Raw genomic sequence first — 18,314 nt, forward strand, 5'->3', positions numbered from 1 at the left:
TGGGCTGTGTTGAGATTCAAATTACACAGAGTTATTTGAAAGTGTTGGTGATTTAGGAAGAAAACATTCAGTTCCCTCCCTGCTCTTTAATATCTCCCGGAAAACTGAAATTTCCATCAGTAATCAGTGGAGGATTCTTTTATTGTAGAAAGAAAGTTTCTAGTTTGTTCACCAAGTCAGGCCTGATCTAACCTTTATCTGGCAACAACATGACCCCGAAGCTCAGCATCAATCCTTCAAGATCTTAACAAAGCCAAGTGAACTTTCCTTCCCAGGGCAGTGATGTGATTTATACATCAAGAAATCTGCAGTCAACAGCCAGAAATCTCGACTTAAAGGTATTCGATCATACCTGCAAGTTCTGGTTCTGGGTTCTTCTCGGTGCATTTGAGACATCCATCTCTACGTTTCACTGTGATTAATCCACAGGAGGACTGCAGAACCAAGAGACAAGACAGTGAAGCATAAAGTCGGAAAATAAGAGTGGATGTTTCCCCAAAGAGACGGCTCTGTGAGGACAGCAGGGCGTTGATCCACGAAGAGGGTCGGGGTTAATCTGATTTTTATTTGGTTTTCTTCCATGAAGCAATGTTATTGCTCATCACTTTCCTGCCAAGTTTTATTTTCCAATGTTTGGAGTTTTCAATCAGGAAATCGCTATGCAGATGTTGCAAAGTCATTATGTATAGCAACCAGCAGAAAGAAAATCATGTTTAATGAAATATGACCATTGCTGCTGGTGGCATCAGTGGATCTGATCCGGTTTCCTTTGACACTAGAATGAAAATATCAAAGCAAACTGGACTTTTGGATGGACACAAATGGACAATTCTCAAACATGAATGATCTGTTGTCTGTTTCTATGAGACATGGGATTACTAGAGAATGAACTACTTCGCCTGAAAAGCAGAAAAGACTTAGAAAACTTAATTTATGTCTTAATAATGCTTCTCCGACGTAACGCTGTTTCCAGTTCGCTTCCAGTTTGGTTTTGATCTGCTGGTTTCTCTGGGGAACGGCCAGGTGGCAGAACTGGATTAATCTAAACCTGCTGGTTGAACCACAGGAGAAAAAGGTGTTGGTTTATTTATTCAGTTAATGTTGCTGAGAGAAGCAGAGAGGCGATGGTCTGAAACATGTTGGGGTCACGATCAGGAGAAATGACATAAATACACTGTTTAAACTGAATCCATAAAAATGACGTTTGTTCAAAGAAAAACAGGACTTGTCTGTTCTATCACTTCAGTTATGTTTGTCATTTTTCAGATTTCTGAAGGATTTTCTTATAAGCAGATTTCAAAATAATATTTCTCAGCATTAAACTGTTCCTGCTTCCTGCTTCCTGTTTCCTTCTTCCTGCTTCTTCTCCAACTGAGATTATTTGAAGAAACAGAGGTTAAATTTTAACCTGAGTTCATCCAAACCCACCCCCAGCTCCACCGTCTCTCCTTTCTTCCGACCACACTTTATATAAAGGGCATATATAAGTTTACGAGGTCTGACGCTTGGTCAACCTCATCCTCCTCTTCATCCTCCCTCTCTGCCTTCATCCCTGTTTTACAGGAAGCTGCTCGGTTTGCTCTGCAGAGCTTTGATTCCTTTTCTTTATTGAGATCCATCACTACAGGACAACTTTGCCTTGTTTTTGTTCGGCTGCTTGTTGTTTTATTACAAGAAAATAAGAATGAGCAAGAAAATGGGAGCAAAACGAGATCAGGATTTTTTTATCAGCACACATACATGTGGTTCATTTCCTGGAACAGCTGGAGTCAGCAGGAATCCAGCTGAAAATAAAACTGTCTTTACTGTCACTGCAGTGATGCTGCGAAACCAGAGCTGAAGGAAACATGACAAATATTTACAGAAACATGAATGAGATGTCGTCTTCCTGTCAGTAAAGCCTGGATGACGTCTGGGAGGTTTATTCATTTCACTCAGCAGAAACTGTGTCCGCATGTAGCTGGTGATCTGGCCTCATCCACACATAACCTCCGTTTAATATCACTAACATGATTCATAATGAAAACTGCAGCCTAAGTGGAGATTTGCAAATTCTCATTTTTTGTGTTTGCGTTTGGAAACTGGAGATTTGGAGGTGAAAGCAAGACAGACTGCAACAAATAATGCTGACGAACCGTTACTGTAACCATAGTTACTGTTCGGCCGTAACCATAGTTACTGTTCGGCCGTAACCATAGTTACTGTTCGGCCGTAACCATAGTTACTGTTTGGCCGTAACCATAGTTACTGTTTGGCCGTAGCCATAGTTACTGTTTGGCCGTAACCATAGTTACTGTTCGGAGGAAAGATGACTAATGTTTGTTCAGACACTTTTTACTTGTTTTTTTATAAGCCCAGCTGCTCCATGATTCCCAGTCAACATTATCTCGAGTTTTATTTACGTTGTACTATAAAACAACATTTAAACTAATTCAACTTCTCTGTCTGTGCACACAGCGAATCTCCTGGCGCCACGTTTAATCCCTAACAGGAAGTTTGGTTGTTTTGAAGGATTGTGATTGGCTGAGAGGTGTTAGTTTAGCGCTACACTGCCCCCTGTTGGTTTGGCATGTTTAAAATAAAACTCAGTAATGTAATTCAGTGGATTTGTGTGGATGAAAACTTTTCTCAAGCCAATCAGGCGTTGATGAGATTATTTTATGGAAACGAATATCTTCACTACATAATTTTGCATGTGGACTCGGCCTCATTGTGCAAATAAAAACATATTAACAAATATCTGTTCTCTGCCTATAATTAGGCCAAAGTCAGGTCAAAGTTTAATCAAAGATTTTGATCTCAGAAAGAGCATGAAGTGTTTCCAATGATATTCAGTTCCTAAGTATTAGAAAGTGAATATCAAAATGTTTCTGATGATCATCTGCATCATAGGTTCCACTGAATCATCTTCAAGTTTTAGATTTGTTGTCATTTATCTGAACTTTGCACTTTCTAATCCTTGGATGAAACTACTGGGATGTTCACTTATTTGAAAACTGCAAAATGTTTTGCTCTCAGAAAAAAAAAAAAAAACTTTTCTGCAGCATGACAGGCTTCAAAGAATCTCAAATAAAGGAAGAAATACAGTCATTATTTAGCGACTGCATCATGTTTAATGCATTTGTTGAAAGTCCTTGGGGGGAATGGCTTGATTTTTGGTTGATGGAGTTTACACTGAATTTATTCTAATGTATTTTTCATCTTTATTCTTGCCCAGCTGTTGAAGCGACTGAGGCTGCTGGACTTTTGCCTTCCTTCTCTGGGAACAGCCATGATGTTTATTTAATCATTACTTGATTTATAGTAATCTTTTTGAAGTGTTGAGTTTCACTGTAACTGATTTAAAAACATTTTCTATGATCTTGCAGTCTGCTGGGCTTTTTTAAAGCTAATCCTCGGTTCGCCCAGGGAATTACTTCAGATGGGGTTCTGGTTAACCTGTGGTTGCAGAGCTGGTGGCTGTTTGGCATCCCAGAGCCAGGACATGTGTATGCAGAGTGGCCTTGGAGCAGAAGTGTCTGCATCCAGCCCTCAGAGCGTATGATGTGGTGTCTGCAGAATGCTGTCGGTGCATGTCTGAGATGCAAAAACACTTCCTGAAGTGAAGCAAAGCAAAAAACACCGAGGGATAATTATGAGTCAAAATGGAGCAGCCAACCTGGCCAGACAACCACAGATCCATTCAGTGGCACATGTTTCTTCGCGGGAATATATGTTTCCAATTATTCAAATGAATTTATGAGCACCACAAACTGTTCAGTGGCTGAGAACAACTTATTTTTATTCCAAAGTAAGCCATCTGTTTGAGCCTCCAAGGAGAACTCCCTGTAGTCCGTCATGGAGACAGGACATCCATCAGAGAAGAAAAATTAGCAGTAATTTATCCCTCCAATACTTCCCCCTGATCTGGACCATATGCTTGCATTTTTCATGGTAAAAGAAAAAAATGAGAGGAAACAGATCAAACTCTGAGGGGAGGAAGTAAAAATCACAAAAACAGAAAGGTTCATCTACCTACCATGAAGTATTTACATAAGGTTTAAATGTAGGTCTTCTTACGGCGTGCTAACGCTACGTATGCTACCTCACCTCATCCAGGATCTGATAATAGGAAACTTTTCAATTAGTCATATTTCCGTCTCTGCGTCGGACTGAGTTTCTCGTCTCTAAAAACAGAAGTTTCTCTGATAAAATGCTGATCCCACTTTTTACTGACTGACTGAAAGTACTAGATTATTTCTGAACTGCACAATTATTTTTTGTTCTCAGACACATCGATAAACCATATCTACCATAAAATCAAACAAACATCAATGCAGGAATGGGAGGTTTTCTCTGGAGCTTCCAGCTTCTGGCGATGCAGGAATTTGATGTCTCCTGTTCCTGTTAACCTCCTGCTGCTTTTCAGTGTCACAGTTAAAACCACAGAATGCACATTGTTAAAGTATGGCCTATATTTATGCTGCAACGAGCAAAAATATGCAATATTTTAGAAATGTACTGTAATCTGCAGCATAAATAGGTCCTGTTGAGGTTTGAAGACGTGCTTCAGACTCGATCAGTCGGTGCTCTGCAGTTTATAACATACCTTCATGCTGTGGACAGATGGGAACCTGAGGGGAAAACAGCATGGAGAGTTTATCTAGACTCTGATAAATGAAGTGATAAATGGACAAGAGCTACAGTAGGGAACTTTGATCACTGCACAATAAAAGCTCAAAGCTAAATCAAACAGTTCTTCAGTTCAACAAACAGCGTTTCAGGTGTCATAATATAGCCAAAGCCTCCCTGCATGTTATTGTAGACTTTACCTAATGTCTTTAATATGTGATGTTATCAGATGAACGGCCTCAGCGATGATCGGATTTAGTTTATGGAGATAAAACACAGAAAAGAAACACATTTTCTCTCTTGTTTTTCATTTTCCAACATCCAGATTTTATTCTGTTCTCCTGCAGCAGTTCACATTTTAAGGGCCTAAAAGTGAAACGGTCACTTTCACTGAGACACTGTGGGATGTCAGCAGTTTCACAATCTGGTTTTGGTGCTTGGGGACATAATTCTTCCTTTAGGAAAGACATGACATTCAGCATGTAGTCAGCAGATGAAGAGCTGACATTCTTAAAGGAACCAATCTATTGTCAAAGTCGCTAACATCACCAAAGGGGATGGAGTTGGAGTTGCATTTTCCACAGAGGGTTAAACACGCTCCTCCTTTCTTACCCTACTGAATGAGGCAGAGAACAGGCACAAGAGGAAGGACTGAGCAGAGTGTCTGGTGATTGTTTAATATTTTATGGTTTTCTGCAGAATTAATGTATTTTGTCCAACATCAGACCCCCCCCACCCTGTTTGACTTCAGGTACAGAATCATGTTCCTTTTCTCTCAGAGACTTTTGTCTCATCCGTTCACAGAATATTTTTCCAAAAGTTTTCATTAAGAAGATTTTTCGATAACAGGGGACGGATCTTTGTGACCTTTTGGTTAAAACTCTCCCATCTTTATTACTGTTGAATCATGACCTCTGACCCTTACTGAGGACGTGAGGCCTGCAGGTCCTTGCATGCTGGAGCCTCCAGAGTGAGTCAGGAGCTGTTGGAGTGTTTTGGTGCTCCAGCTTTACCCAGTCAGCTCAGGGAGAGCTAAAGATGCTGCAGGTTTGTGCTGCCAAACTTCTTCTTTCATTTCTTTCTGCTCCTTTTGCACCGTAAGGCTCGCTCCTCTAACTGGTAGTGAGATCTGAACTACCAGTGAGACTTGGGCCATGAAGTTTGTCATGCAGTGAACTGTGAATGCAACTGGTGAGTTGTGAATAAAATGTTTGTTTGTTTTAGCATGCTAGTGTTGGTAGCTAATGCTAACTGGTTTGGGCTGCATTTGCAGCTGATGGTAACATAGTTCAACATTTTAAGAACTTATTGAATTTAAGTTGGTATCATAAATGAAAATGCCTCTTAGGCAGGTAATGCATTCTGTGAGATATTAATATGGCACATAAACCAGTGAAAAACCTTGAATTATTGGTGAGGAATATTCAAATTATACACATTTGTGAATATAACTGCATGTATTTGTCTGATTTATGTGAACACAAGAACCATTGAAAAATGTCTAGTTAAGTTTTTAACTAGCAGTGATAATAATTTACTAGTCCTGTTAATGTTAATGCTGGCCAGGTGACCTTATGGAGTTTAAAGATACTGAAATCAGATAAATAAAATCATGGACCGTCTTTGTTTAATGTGTCTCAGTTGGTAACTTTGCTGATTTGTGTCTTCTTTGCATTTTCAACAAACCTTGTGCACATTAACTTTGAAAGTTAGCTGCAGTATTGTACATATTCCTGTTTATTTTATGGGTTATTCTATGTATGTTTAATTTTTTGTGGTGTTTCCTTTAATTTCTCCAGATATGTGGCACTAAAAACAATCATTATCCTCTATTTCTTAATAATTTCTGTTAGCTCCAGTAGTCGTTCCGTCTGAGTTTACATAACATCTATAGTAGCATAATCAGTGCTACATTTAGCCTTTGTAACCGTCTGATAGATGTCAGTGACTTTGTTCTCATCTGTTCTTGATGTTAGGTGTTGGGTTTAGAGACATGATGTTTTACTTACTCAGCCTCTGAACTCTAAAGAAATCTGCAGAGAGGGAAATACCTCTGGTACTCCAGGCATGCAGATACATTTCTGCTTCTGATGGATTTACGTTTCAGGAGAAGTGAAGAATTGATTCAGTGACCTGTCGCCATGCCAACGCATGTATCCATGTCCTAAATAAACCTGAGAAGTGTTTTTAAAGGAGTACAAATGTCTGTTTTTATACCCAGACTGCTCTTCTGTTCATCCAGCAGCCTTTTCCTTTTCTTTAGACCATCAAACTTTATGATTGCATTAACTTATGAATGCCAACAAGCCACGTTTAATCTTCAACCTCACAGCCTCAGTTTCTGTCATTCATGCCAGTTTTCAATTTAAGTTGAATTGTAGCATTCCTGTTGCGGTTCTTTTGGCTTGAAATGACACTAAAGTCAGTAAATATACCATTTATGAAGCAACATGTAGTTCTCCATTAAAGTCTGAGGAACTGGCTGCAAAATTATATTTGAAAATGTGTTTAGATTTTTATATAGAGGAGCAGAAAATCATGCAGTTTTTTAAACAAGGGAACACAATAGTATTTTAAAACAGTTTTAATTAAAATTAGTTTTATTTGTGTTGTATAATTATACAAAGTTCCTACTGAAAAATCTGGATTTTTTTCACCATTGTAGGTAAATATGGAGAAAGTGAAGATTTGTCTGATTTGATTAAGGATGAAATGATTTTTCAGTATTTCATTTTATCAGAGGTTTGATTTTATCCTTCATTTACCGTTCCCTATGTATTCTTTTTGTCCTTCCTATAAGTTACCAGATTACATGTTGGTAGTTAGAGTAATAAGTTATTTATGGAATAATTCAGCGTAAAGTTGGAATATTTTGTTAATAAATTCTCAGACTTGATTGGAAATAAGCGTCAATGATCGATCCTTGTGAAATGTTTCCTCTGTTCCGTGGTTTTGAATTAAATCATTCACAAGAAACTGACGAGGTTCACTTAAGATCCCAGAAATTAATCCTAATTATGAACAATTACATCAGCCAAATGCAAATATTGATTCTCATCTTAGCGTACGGTTTATTTTTGAAGCAGTGAATTTCTGACTGGTTGAAGACTCTCACACAGGACTTTTGACAAATTTACTTTAAAAATGGTTTAAACTCAACAAATTTGATTATAGGAAAATTGGTAACACTTTATTTGAAGGGGTGTGCATAAGACTGACATGACACTGTCATGAACATGAAGAAGTCTTTATGAATGTGAAAGTCTATTAAAAATGCCAACTTTGCATTAAATTTTCATTATTTACAAAATCATGCAAAGTTGGCACTTTAAATGGACTTTTAGGGCAACTTTGCATTAAAATGTCATTATTTACCTCATGACATCAGTCATAGACATTCATAAAGACTTCTTCATGTTCATGACAGTGTCATGTCAGTCTTATGCAGACCCCTTCAAATAAAGTGTTACTGGAAAATTATTAGCATTAGAGATTATGACATGCAGGACCAAATAAACAGAGCAAGCATTAACTCAGAACCAGGTTGAATAAATCAGGTAACAAGTCATAGAAAAAACAATAAATCTATTAATGTCTTGACCTGTGAAAAAGTTTAAAAAATTTCTCTTTCGCCAACAGTGTTTGTTATTTTATGAAACTGCTGCTTAGCTGAAGCCTTCTCCTTTCTCCTTCTCTTAAGATTAAAACTGAACTTACAAAAACAGATCAGGTCCCAGGACGACCAGGCCGACTTGGACCGGACCCGATCCACATGGATACTGGAGCAGAAATGAATCGATCTGACGGAGCTGCTGTAGGAAATGATCAGGCAGTTACCAAAGCATCCAACAGTGAAGGAGAAGAGCGTAGATAGGTAGTCTTCCTTCGACAGCGTTGCCAGACTCTGGTGAAGCAGGTTAAAGGTTTGGAGCTGCAGCCTGGTGGCTGCATCAGCAGTCTGGGTCTCTGGTTTGGCAACATTTCTCTGGGAGGTAAAGGAGCCGCAGCAGTTCATCCGTTCTGCTTCATTTCTGTTTGGCAGCGATCAAGGACTTTGTCGCTACGCGTTTTAAAAAGCATAATTTAATTTAGCAGCACCCGGAGGGCCTTTTTCTGCTTTCTTCTTCTTCTATTAATTTTTAAGCATATTAAGATGTTCCAGAAATCTGTAAATAACCTTCGAAATGAGATCCATCTGGTTCAGTTATTTCTTCCAAGCAGGCTGGGATTAAAAGCTCACATTCAGGTCACACAGCTTCTGGTCGCTGCTGATTAAGAAGCAAATTCATTATTTGAAGGCATGTCTGGAATCCTTGAAGACTTCTCCAACAATCTGGCTGATTAAACACCAACAGGTTCCTCCTTCAGACAAACCTGATGGTCTGAAGCTCAGCTGGATAAAGAACCCAAAGCAGCTGTGAATCATTCAGTTTGGATTTGAAATCTGGTGCCTACACAGACCACAGCCAAGACAACACAAAGATCAGTTTGTGTTGTCTTTGTAGGCTTCGTCTTCCTAACCTCCATATTTCTCTCCCTTTCCAGCTGCCATCAGTACAGAGAATTTATCAACCTCCCCAGCACTCCCAGTACTCCCAGTAGGGAGTTTCCACAGCTTTTCCACAGGTGCTGAGTGACCTCCACACACCGGGGAACAGATGTTAACATTTGTGGGATTTTAGTGAAGGTAGGAAAGGAGGCGGCCTGGTTCTGTCGCAGGTTTCAGTTTGCATTACGACAAAAGTTTTTCATCTTGAATTTCTGGTGACTTCAGTAAAAATCCATTTCAGTCCCTTCTGGTCCGTTTCATGAAAGTGAGCAGCTGCCTCTGCAGGACAGGAGGTTCCTCACTGACCACAGGACACGTCAAACTGAAATGAGGCTTTTTATGTTCCTCTTGGACCGATAAAGGAACATATCCTTTGAGTTTGAGTCATTTTGGTGCTGATGCTCTCTTATCAACTTAACATTTTCTGATTTTGTTCACATATTTAACTCTGAACCTGCCCATCTACTGGACTCTGACCCGTCTCCTTCCTGAACTGTTTGCAGTTTGAGTCGATCCAGATGCCACCTCCAGGCGCTTAGGAATCAGAAACACGCATGAACCTGACTCTAGGAGCTCTGCAGTCTGTGCTGGCTTCTTTTGATTTTTCCATCATGTCAACGTGTTTGATGTGCTGCTTTGAAATGAAAATCTGTAAAATAGCTCAAAGAACCACAGCATCATCATCTGCACTTTTCTTATCTTTCTAAAATCTTTTTTCAAAACTTCTGAAGTAGTAGAATATAAAATAAAATCTAAGATGTACTTAAAAGATTATTGAGATTTAATGGAGTAAGAAAAACTTCCAGTCAGGTCATTTGAGTTCTTTCTTTTGGAAAAGCTGCAGCCCGTTTCAGAGCCGTGACCGTCCCACAGCAGTTTGTGCAACTTTCACTAAATCCACCGAGTCTTGAAATGCAACACTGCTGCTCTTTATGGGTCTATGAAGACATGAAAAAACAACAGAAAAGGTTAAAGGAATGTGGCTCAGAGCATTTTATGATGCTGTCGTGAAAGCAGAGATTACCAGAGAGGTTTTTGAAGAATTTCACAGGATTGTCTTCCAAAAAACACGAGTCTGTCTGCTGTCTCTCCATTAATGTTTCTATTTTGTGTTTTCTTCTTTTAACAATCATCTTTGTTGTTGTCTGGTTGGTTTTACCCATGAAAACAATCATTAATCTTTCTTCTTCTGAAACATAAATTACAGCTGGATAAAATTTAGCTTTTATTTACTTCTGACTTTTTTCCATTGATTGCAGTTTTAAAAGTTTCCCCTCTCTCTCTCTGTCTCTCTCTCTCTCTCTCTCTCTCTGTCTCTCTCTCTCTCTCTCTCTTTCTCTCTCTCTCTCTCAAATTGTTAAAAGCTTTTCAAACATTTCCACAAACTTCTTCAAAATGTGTCAAATATGAAACAAGTGAATGTGCATCAACAGTGCTTCACCATTCAGAGTCTTTTACTTTATATACGAATAAAATCGTTTCCAGTTTATATCCAGAGTAAAACAGGAATTTAATCTCTTCCGTCTGCCAGGAGAGAAGATCAATGAGATATTAAAACATTTTAGATAAGTCATATCTAGCATAATATTTCTCTTCAAACGGTTTTCAATTCGGTTTTATATGTTATAAAATAACATTTAGCATATTTTCTCAACTTTCCAGCAGCACACTGATCAATGGTATCCAAAGCTTTTTTAAATCTACAAATATATCTACAAAATAATGTATTTTGTCTTTTCAGGCACATATTTCATTAAATATTTCCATCAAGGCCGTTGAATTTGAATCATTTTTATGAAACCATTCTGATCTCTGCATAAAATGCTGCCAGTTGCTTCACAAATCGAATCAGCAAACATATAATTTCTCTAAAAAAGTTTTTATTTCAGGATTTGAGAAAAATATTTGTCACTATTTTCATGAGGTAAAATAACTTTGACTACTGTCATATTTTCAGGAAAAACAATAATTTTTCACAGTAATATTCTGTGTAATGTTGGCAGTTTATCATATTGTTTTGTGGTATTTTTGCCTCCCGTGGCATTTTAATAACATTGAGAATTTGACTCTTCTGTAGTATAAAGACATTTTAATAGCAAAGTTTCATTTGAGAGTTTAACTGCTTCATTTGTTTGCTAAAGTATCTTAAAAACACAGGGGTGCATATTTGGATTTTACAGTTTTAACTTCTTCATGTTCAAAACGACTTTCCCCTAGAATAAAAACCATAGGAATCCCAATTAAAGTCAGTTTTTATGCACCTCTAAATGGTTATTAAATCACAAAGTGTTTATTATTAACACATGAGATGACCTCTTATGTAATCCTGGAAAAACATTAAGTCATTACTCATTTTTACGACAAAAACAACAGAATAAGTCAAAGCGGCCTGTTTGAGCTGGAGGTGTTAAGGGACTACCAAACGTTTCAGGTTCCGACCCAAACTCTACAGACGGTTTATTTGACAAAACCACAATCCCTCCCTAAAATTTACATTGCCACAGTTCCCATGAGCAGACATTATCTCTAAAGTGAACATTAAAAACATTTTCTTTGGGAAAAATCAGATGCTAAGACTCACAAATGAGTCTGCAAGATGAAATAAAATCCAAGGGGCTGGACAGATGGAGTAATCTCCTACTGAGGGACTCATGGCTGATTATTTGGTTTAATAACACATTAGCTATTTAGCAGGATAGATATGTGCTGTGGGACTCTGGGGCATCTGGGTGGCTTTTAAGGACCTAACTGTGTCAACGTTCTTGGTATAAGTGGATCTTGTTCATGAACAGCATCTGATGGAGATCACGGTGTCTGGTTTGGAAACCTGGGACGGCATCGTTGATTTTCGCAGATACTTTTGTTCTCTTGGCTTCTTCGGACCATGACCTCCACCATCAACTGGAGTGAGTGTAAAGTGGTGAGGAAGAGAGTCAGCTTCACATTTCTACAGTCCTGGTCCATAAAAATATGGACTGTCAATGAACCAAACTAATTGAAAAGCCTGTTCACCTCCTCGCCTGTGGGGGCACTGCACCAAGAACCACAGAAGGAAACAACACAAAAAATGAAGAAAACATAAAAAAGTGTAAACAAAATTAGAGCAGTGTCAGTTTTTTTGCAGTTGTACAACTGCGAAAAAGCAGCTATTTCTTCTGCTAGCGCTAAACTAGCCCGTTTGTATTTACCCAGAATGCCTTGTGCTGTCGTCCACTTCATGCATTTAGAGCAGTCTCCTGTCCGCTTGACATTTACATATCAAAGTTCACTTTACCAAAGCGAGACCCAGGTTTGTAGGCGAACAGAGTGGTAAATCTGACTCTAATCCTTCTGTCCTTTTTGCTAATATCTGGTTTGCATAATCTCGAGTAGCTGCTGATCTCCTTCACATCTGTTTCTTCTCTAAAGTTCTCACAATGCATTTCTGCCGTCAGCCGCTGATGTTTTCCTCGGCCTACCTGCTTCATGTCTGTTACTTGGTATCTCAGCGGTTTGTTTCTTCTTTCAGATGGTTTTCTCTGGCTGTGGCCAGTGTTTGTTCGCTGGCTCTGATTGATTCTCCATCGTCACATTTTACCATGGAGAGCTCTCTGCGTCTAATGTCCGTTGAAACCTCAAACTGCAGAACGGCTAGCAGTTGATAAATGTTCAGTTGCTCTTAATTCTTGCAACATCTTTTGGAAACTTGATACGTATTAGAAATATTGGTATAATCTTGTTCAAATCCGTTACCTCTGTGTTGGTTCAGTTTAACTGACACTGTGATTTTCATGGGAAGGAAAATTCAATGTGCTTTGAATCTGAGTCTCCAACAGATCTGATCTGATTTTAGGTGAAGGTCTTTGCAGGCCTGCAGTCGGTCCAGTTGGAGGGAACAGCGCTGTGAGAGATGCTCAAAGCTTTGGATGTTGCTGCAGAACCCAAACCTGCAGCTCTAAACTGGTCCACAACATTCGCCTTGACCTGCTGGGTTTCCTCGGTCTTCATGATCCTGGTTGTTCTCTGATGTGCACAGTAAAAGTTTTGACATTTTCACGGAACAGTTGCTTTAATACCCAGATAAAATTACACACAGGTGGACTCAGTTTACTTTAATCGGTGTGGAAGTCATTTGATTCTCTCAGGTTTTAGCAAAAAAAAAGAATCTAGGTTTATTTCTGTTGTCCACTAATGAGACCCTGCCTGTTTATGTTTCCTCTTTTATTGAGGTGAATCACACATGTTGGGACAGCTTGTTCATTTCATGGGGTTTACAAGGTCTTTTGGAGCTGTTTTTGGGGGAACCCAACCAAGTGACTCTTTGGAGTCCTATTCACCACAGGATCTGCTTCCCAGATGTTTGGATTGTCCCTGTGAACGTCCTATGATGGTTTACCACAACGTTTATCCTCGGTTAGACTGACAGAAAGTCAGCGAGACAGCTTCCCCTAAACCTGGCCCCCGAAAAGATAAAACAGCCACTGAGCTGCTTTTTGAAGTTTTGTCGTTTTCCTGGTGTTTTCTTCCAGCTGACCTCGGAAGAGACCCATTAACAAAAATGCAGAAATATTACCTGCCAAAGTAGTAGTGAAGCTGAAAACGGCTCGTTTGGGACTGAAATGATGAATGGCTGATAAAGGATTTGTAACATCCTCCATCAGTGTGCTTGTTGGGCTGAATGAGTGAACACAGACCTCACCCTCCCTCAGTTTCACCTGGAGGACGGTGAACAGCCGTGAAGCCGATGTGTTGGTAAAATAAGGCCAAAGTCTCAGCCTGTCACTCAGCAGAAGGTGTTTCTGATCGTCTGAACCCCGGATAACGGAGGGAGAGCATCTCTGGGTCTCTGACAGCATCTCTGGGTCTCTGACAGCGTCTCTGGGTCTCTGACAGCGTCTCTGGGTCCCTGACAGCGTCTCTGGGTCCCTGACAGCATCTCTGGGTCCCTGACAGCGTCTCTGGGTCCCTGACAGCGTCTCTGGGTCCCTGACAGTGTCTCTGGGTCCCTGACAGCGTCTCTGACAGCGTCTCTGGGTCTCTGACAGCGTCTCTGGGTCTCTGACAGCGTCTCTGGGTCTCTGGGTCTTTAGTTTGAAACGGGTCTGGGTGAAAACCTGAACAGAGACGCCTGGTGAAGATTCAGACTCCAAACATCTGAGTGAAAATGTCCGACTGACGATGAGGAGATGCAGAAACGACCTGCGATCAGATCCAAAATGGAGGAGAAGCTGGATGAGCTCAACGAGACATCCATCCATCCATCCATCCATCCATCCATCATCCATCCATCCATAATCTGTTTATTCATCCATCCATCCATCCATCCATCATCCATCCATCCATAATCTGTTTATTCATCCATCTGTTCATCCATCCATCATCCTTCAATTCCTTCATTTCCTGTTGTCCATTCATTGCTCATCCATCCATCTATCAGCCATTTTGTTTATCCATCCATCCATCCATCCATCCATCCATGGACAGCTGGATGTTCTCCTCCTTCTATGGAGCTGAATGTATGGTTCAGGTCCCAGAGCATCATACTACCACCACCGTGTTGAACAGTAGTTTTGATGTTCTGGTTCTGAGCATCCTGTTAGTTTTACAGCAAGTGAAATCAGACACACCTTTCTAAAAGCTTTCCTTTGTCTCTTCAGTCCACAGACGTTTTTCCCCAAAGTCCTCGAGATCATCAGGACTTTTTCTGGAAAATGTGAATCGGACCTCTGTGTTCTTTTGGGTCAGCAGTGATTCTCCCATTTTTGGCCAGTCTCTCTCTCTTATTGTTGAATCATGAAGTAGAAACCTTAACTGAGGCAGTGAGATTCTCATCCTGATCATGGAGGGACATGAGGTCAGAAAATGAGGTTAATCACAGCCGATGACCAGATTGAAACTCTTAGTGAGGAAAAACAGAAGGAATCTGTGAAGTGGAAAAACGTTTCCAGACCATTGCAGACAGGGTAGCATGGATGTTTTTCCTTCTTCACGGGTGTGTAGATTAAAAATAAACAGGGCAGCTTGGTGTGTGAGGATGGCTTTGTGAGGGAATCCCTGGAGAACTCCAGGTTACGGAGGAGAGCCGAGCAGAGCGGACCACAGTGAGAGCGTGACACAGGTCAACCAGAGGAGGCTTTAATTTATGGTTCTCATTGCAGGAGCTGCTTCTCCTCTGCATCCTCCTCCTCCTCCTCCTTCCTCTCCGCCTGTTATCACCCAGCTCATTATCCTCTCTGCTGCTGGAGCGTGCAGACGCCTCTGAGCCCCTCCATACCGGGGTTTTCCTTCAGCGCCACCTGAGCGGATCCGTCTGGACGTACGAACACAACGCTAACATTCAGACCCGCAGGTGTTCAGGTCTACAGCAGCCACGTTTCTGCAGGATTTATCGGTTGGAGACTAAAGAGTTTTCTTCTTTCGTTTCTCACCTGGAGGCTGCAGAGCAGCATGGACTTCACTCACTTCTGGCTTCTCGCCACGACTCTGATGCTGATCCATCAGTTTCAAGGTAAGACCCGTTCTGAACTTCATGATTTAGTCTTACTGTTGATATGGGTGAGGTTCTGTCTCCAACCAAACTGAGGACTTTGCTTTAAAATTGCTTCAATATGCATCTTCTCACTGCATACAGCATTACAGTGAGGCAGCTCCAGCTCTGTGATCTCATGAGGTTAAAGGACTGTGTCACTAGGTAACTGAGGACACATAATGCATGTTTTTCTTCTATAATTACTCTTGGAAGTCCCGGCTTTAACATCAGCTGCATTGCAGAGGATGAGGGAATTTGACAGGATAATGGCAGCTGAGTAATCTGAAGGGCTGGAACCGACCAAAGGTGAGAAAACGTAATAAATGGGATGAAAGCATCAAATCTGGGTGTGGAAAGAAAATACGTTTTTCTGTTAACTGCAATCTGATGGTCAGTTTTGAGCCTGGATAAAATCCCAGTTTGTCTTTTTTAATTAAAACATGTTCAGGTTTGATGATGAAAAGTGAAATAAAAGCAACACTCTGCTCATTTGTTCCAGAAAGTGAATCTGTTTCAGTTGGAAGTTGATTATTTGCACCACAGCTGAGGCAGGTTTGTCTCTGAGTGCTTGTAGCTGAAGGCGAGTGTTTTAAAGAGATTTCTGTGAAAAACGTGTAAAAGCCTGGTCTGATTTGGCTGAAAGGTGTTAATACATTAGATTTTTGTCTTGTGGTAACATGCAGTCACTCCTTCCTTGACAGTTTCACACTTATCAACAGACTTTGGTGGATAATAATAATTAGAAGCATCACTCAGGGTGGGTGTTTGTGTGCTGTTACTCAGTCAGAGAGGTAATTTATGGATTCTTTATTTCCCCATGGTAAATTGATGCTTTTTGCAGTTGTGTGCACTGATGAGCTTTGCAGGACAGAAGGACATTTGTAATGCCTTCAAGAAACCAAATATGTGAGGAAAACGTTCCCTGCCTGCTGGATAATGCCTGAGGAATGTAATGCAAAACATCACAGGGGGTTCATGTCTGCACACAGGAAAACCTGGAATGTGTTTGACCCTGGGGCTGCTGGCCCTCTACCTGCAGGTTCCTGTCTGCCCCTGCGTCAACCCAGCAGATAAAACATGAAGGATCACAGGCAGCTCTTTGTGTGCTGCAGAATTTAATTTTAAATTAGATTTACAATTGAATTTGCACCCTTGTTCTGCTATGACGGCAAGAGTAAGTGGTGAAAACAAAACGTCCCCTCAGGCTGGTACATCTCATGCTCAGTCAAAGACCCAGGATTAGTTTTAAAAGCTTTCTCTCATTTCACATGAATCCTTTCTAAGTTATAGATGCTGTTAAATCCAGAGATTGGTAGGAGAAGGTATGTAATCTAGAGTTTATGAGTTTGGCTGCCACTCCCTGGTTTAGGTTTACCTCAGACTGTTAGGAGGAATCTGCATACAGAATATCAGTGCTTCTGTTGATGATGCTTAAAAGCTCACAAGAACCCCACTTTAATTCTGTTTAATTTGAATGTTATAAAGGTGTAAAAATAGAAAATGAAGTCATAAATTTAACAAATCTCTGACCACCAGCCTGAACGCCCTGGTCTCTCATGATAAAGAGACGTCAGATTTCAGCTTCATAAGTTTCTTTTACAGCTGCAGAAAACGTCATGCATCCGTTTCCTCTGCAGCTCATCGTTTCCCTGACCTGCTGAACAGTCTGGAAGCTTTAAAGTTCCTATGTCAAAGTTCTTCTCTACTCAGACAAAAACAGCTTCCTATTTTTTTATTATTCTTTCATTTACCATTTAAGATAAATAAATCAATCTTCACCATTCCAGGATTGTTTTGATCACATTCAAAATGCAATTATTGAAAACATTAACAAATTCTGTATTAACATTTTACATTGTTTTTCACCATGTAAAAAAGATGCTCACCTTCTCTAATTCTACAAATGTTTAAATAATTAAATGGCCAGATTATGATGTCACTGCTTTGTAGTCTTCTGATTGGTTGATTCACACCTGTGGATGTATTTTAAGGCAACACCTCAGACAAACTGCTTTGTATTTAAACCTCTAAATCTATTCAACAAGATTACCTGTGCAAAGAGCATTCTGGGTTTTTCTGTGAGATACTTTAAATCTCTGAAAACCTTTAAATAGATGATTTAATTTATAAATTGATGAATACTGAGACTGGAGGTTTCCCTCATTAAACTGGTTTGGCTGAAATGCAGCTGTATTTAAGTTAATTTGCATATTCTGGGTCAGATTTGTTAGATTAATTCAGAGTTAATGGATAAAAAGCCTTTATATGATGAACACATGTTGAAACGGCCCAACATCAGGTCTCATTTAGGTCTGGAGTCTTCAAATTTAAGACCTGAATAAAAAATAATTAGTACAACTTCATGTTTTAGATGCCTGTCTCTGCAGGCATCTAAAACATTAATGTGTTCCTCTCTGTGTCTGCCATCCGAGATGTGGAGGAAAGTAAGAAGAAGCAGAGAGCAGAACCTGCCTGCTGTCTGTGCAGAGCCGGCCCGGTTCTGGATCCGCTCCTTTCTGCAAGAAACGGATGCTAGACCCAAGGCACCTGATATTTTATTAGCAGATAGAGTAATCTTCAGCCTTTATCCTCCTTTTGTTCTAAATCTGATTTGAAGTTGATTTGTTTGTGTTTAATAATTAGATG

The 18,314-nt window shown here is 40.0% G+C and overlaps 1 protein-coding gene across 4 annotated transcripts in view; it reads left to right on the forward strand.

Annotated features, from left to right (window-relative positions):
* The first annotated feature begins 5,552 nt into the window (after window positions 1-5,552).
* The window catches only part of LOC106958489 (endothelin-2), a 36,578-nt gene continuing 23,816 nt past the window's right edge, over window positions 5,553-18,314 (forward strand). Inside the window, exons 1-4 of one of the 4 annotated variants that reach the window (XM_015050408.1) lie at window positions 5,553-5,658; window positions 5,739-5,802; window positions 15,298-15,488; window positions 15,574-15,647. In XM_015050408.1, coding sequence (XP_014905894.1) covers window positions 5,794-5,802; window positions 15,298-15,488; window positions 15,574-15,647 — 274 coding nt within the window. In that variant the 5' untranslated portion in view covers window positions 5,553-5,658; window positions 5,739-5,793. Of the gene's footprint in view, window positions 5,659-5,738; window positions 5,803-12,294; window positions 12,450-15,297; window positions 15,489-15,573; window positions 15,648-18,314 lie in introns of those variants that run through there. The other 3 variants (XM_015050409.1, XM_015050406.1, XM_015050407.1) reach the window with 3 other exon arrangements.

Source organism: Poecilia latipinna, unplaced genomic scaffold (assembly GCF_001443285.1).
Source record: "Poecilia latipinna isolate Pla-1442-1.1 unplaced genomic scaffold, P_latipinna-1.0 Scaffold989, whole genome shotgun sequence".
Classification (NCBI taxonomy): domain Eukaryota; kingdom Metazoa; phylum Chordata; class Actinopteri; order Cyprinodontiformes; family Poeciliidae; genus Poecilia; species Poecilia latipinna.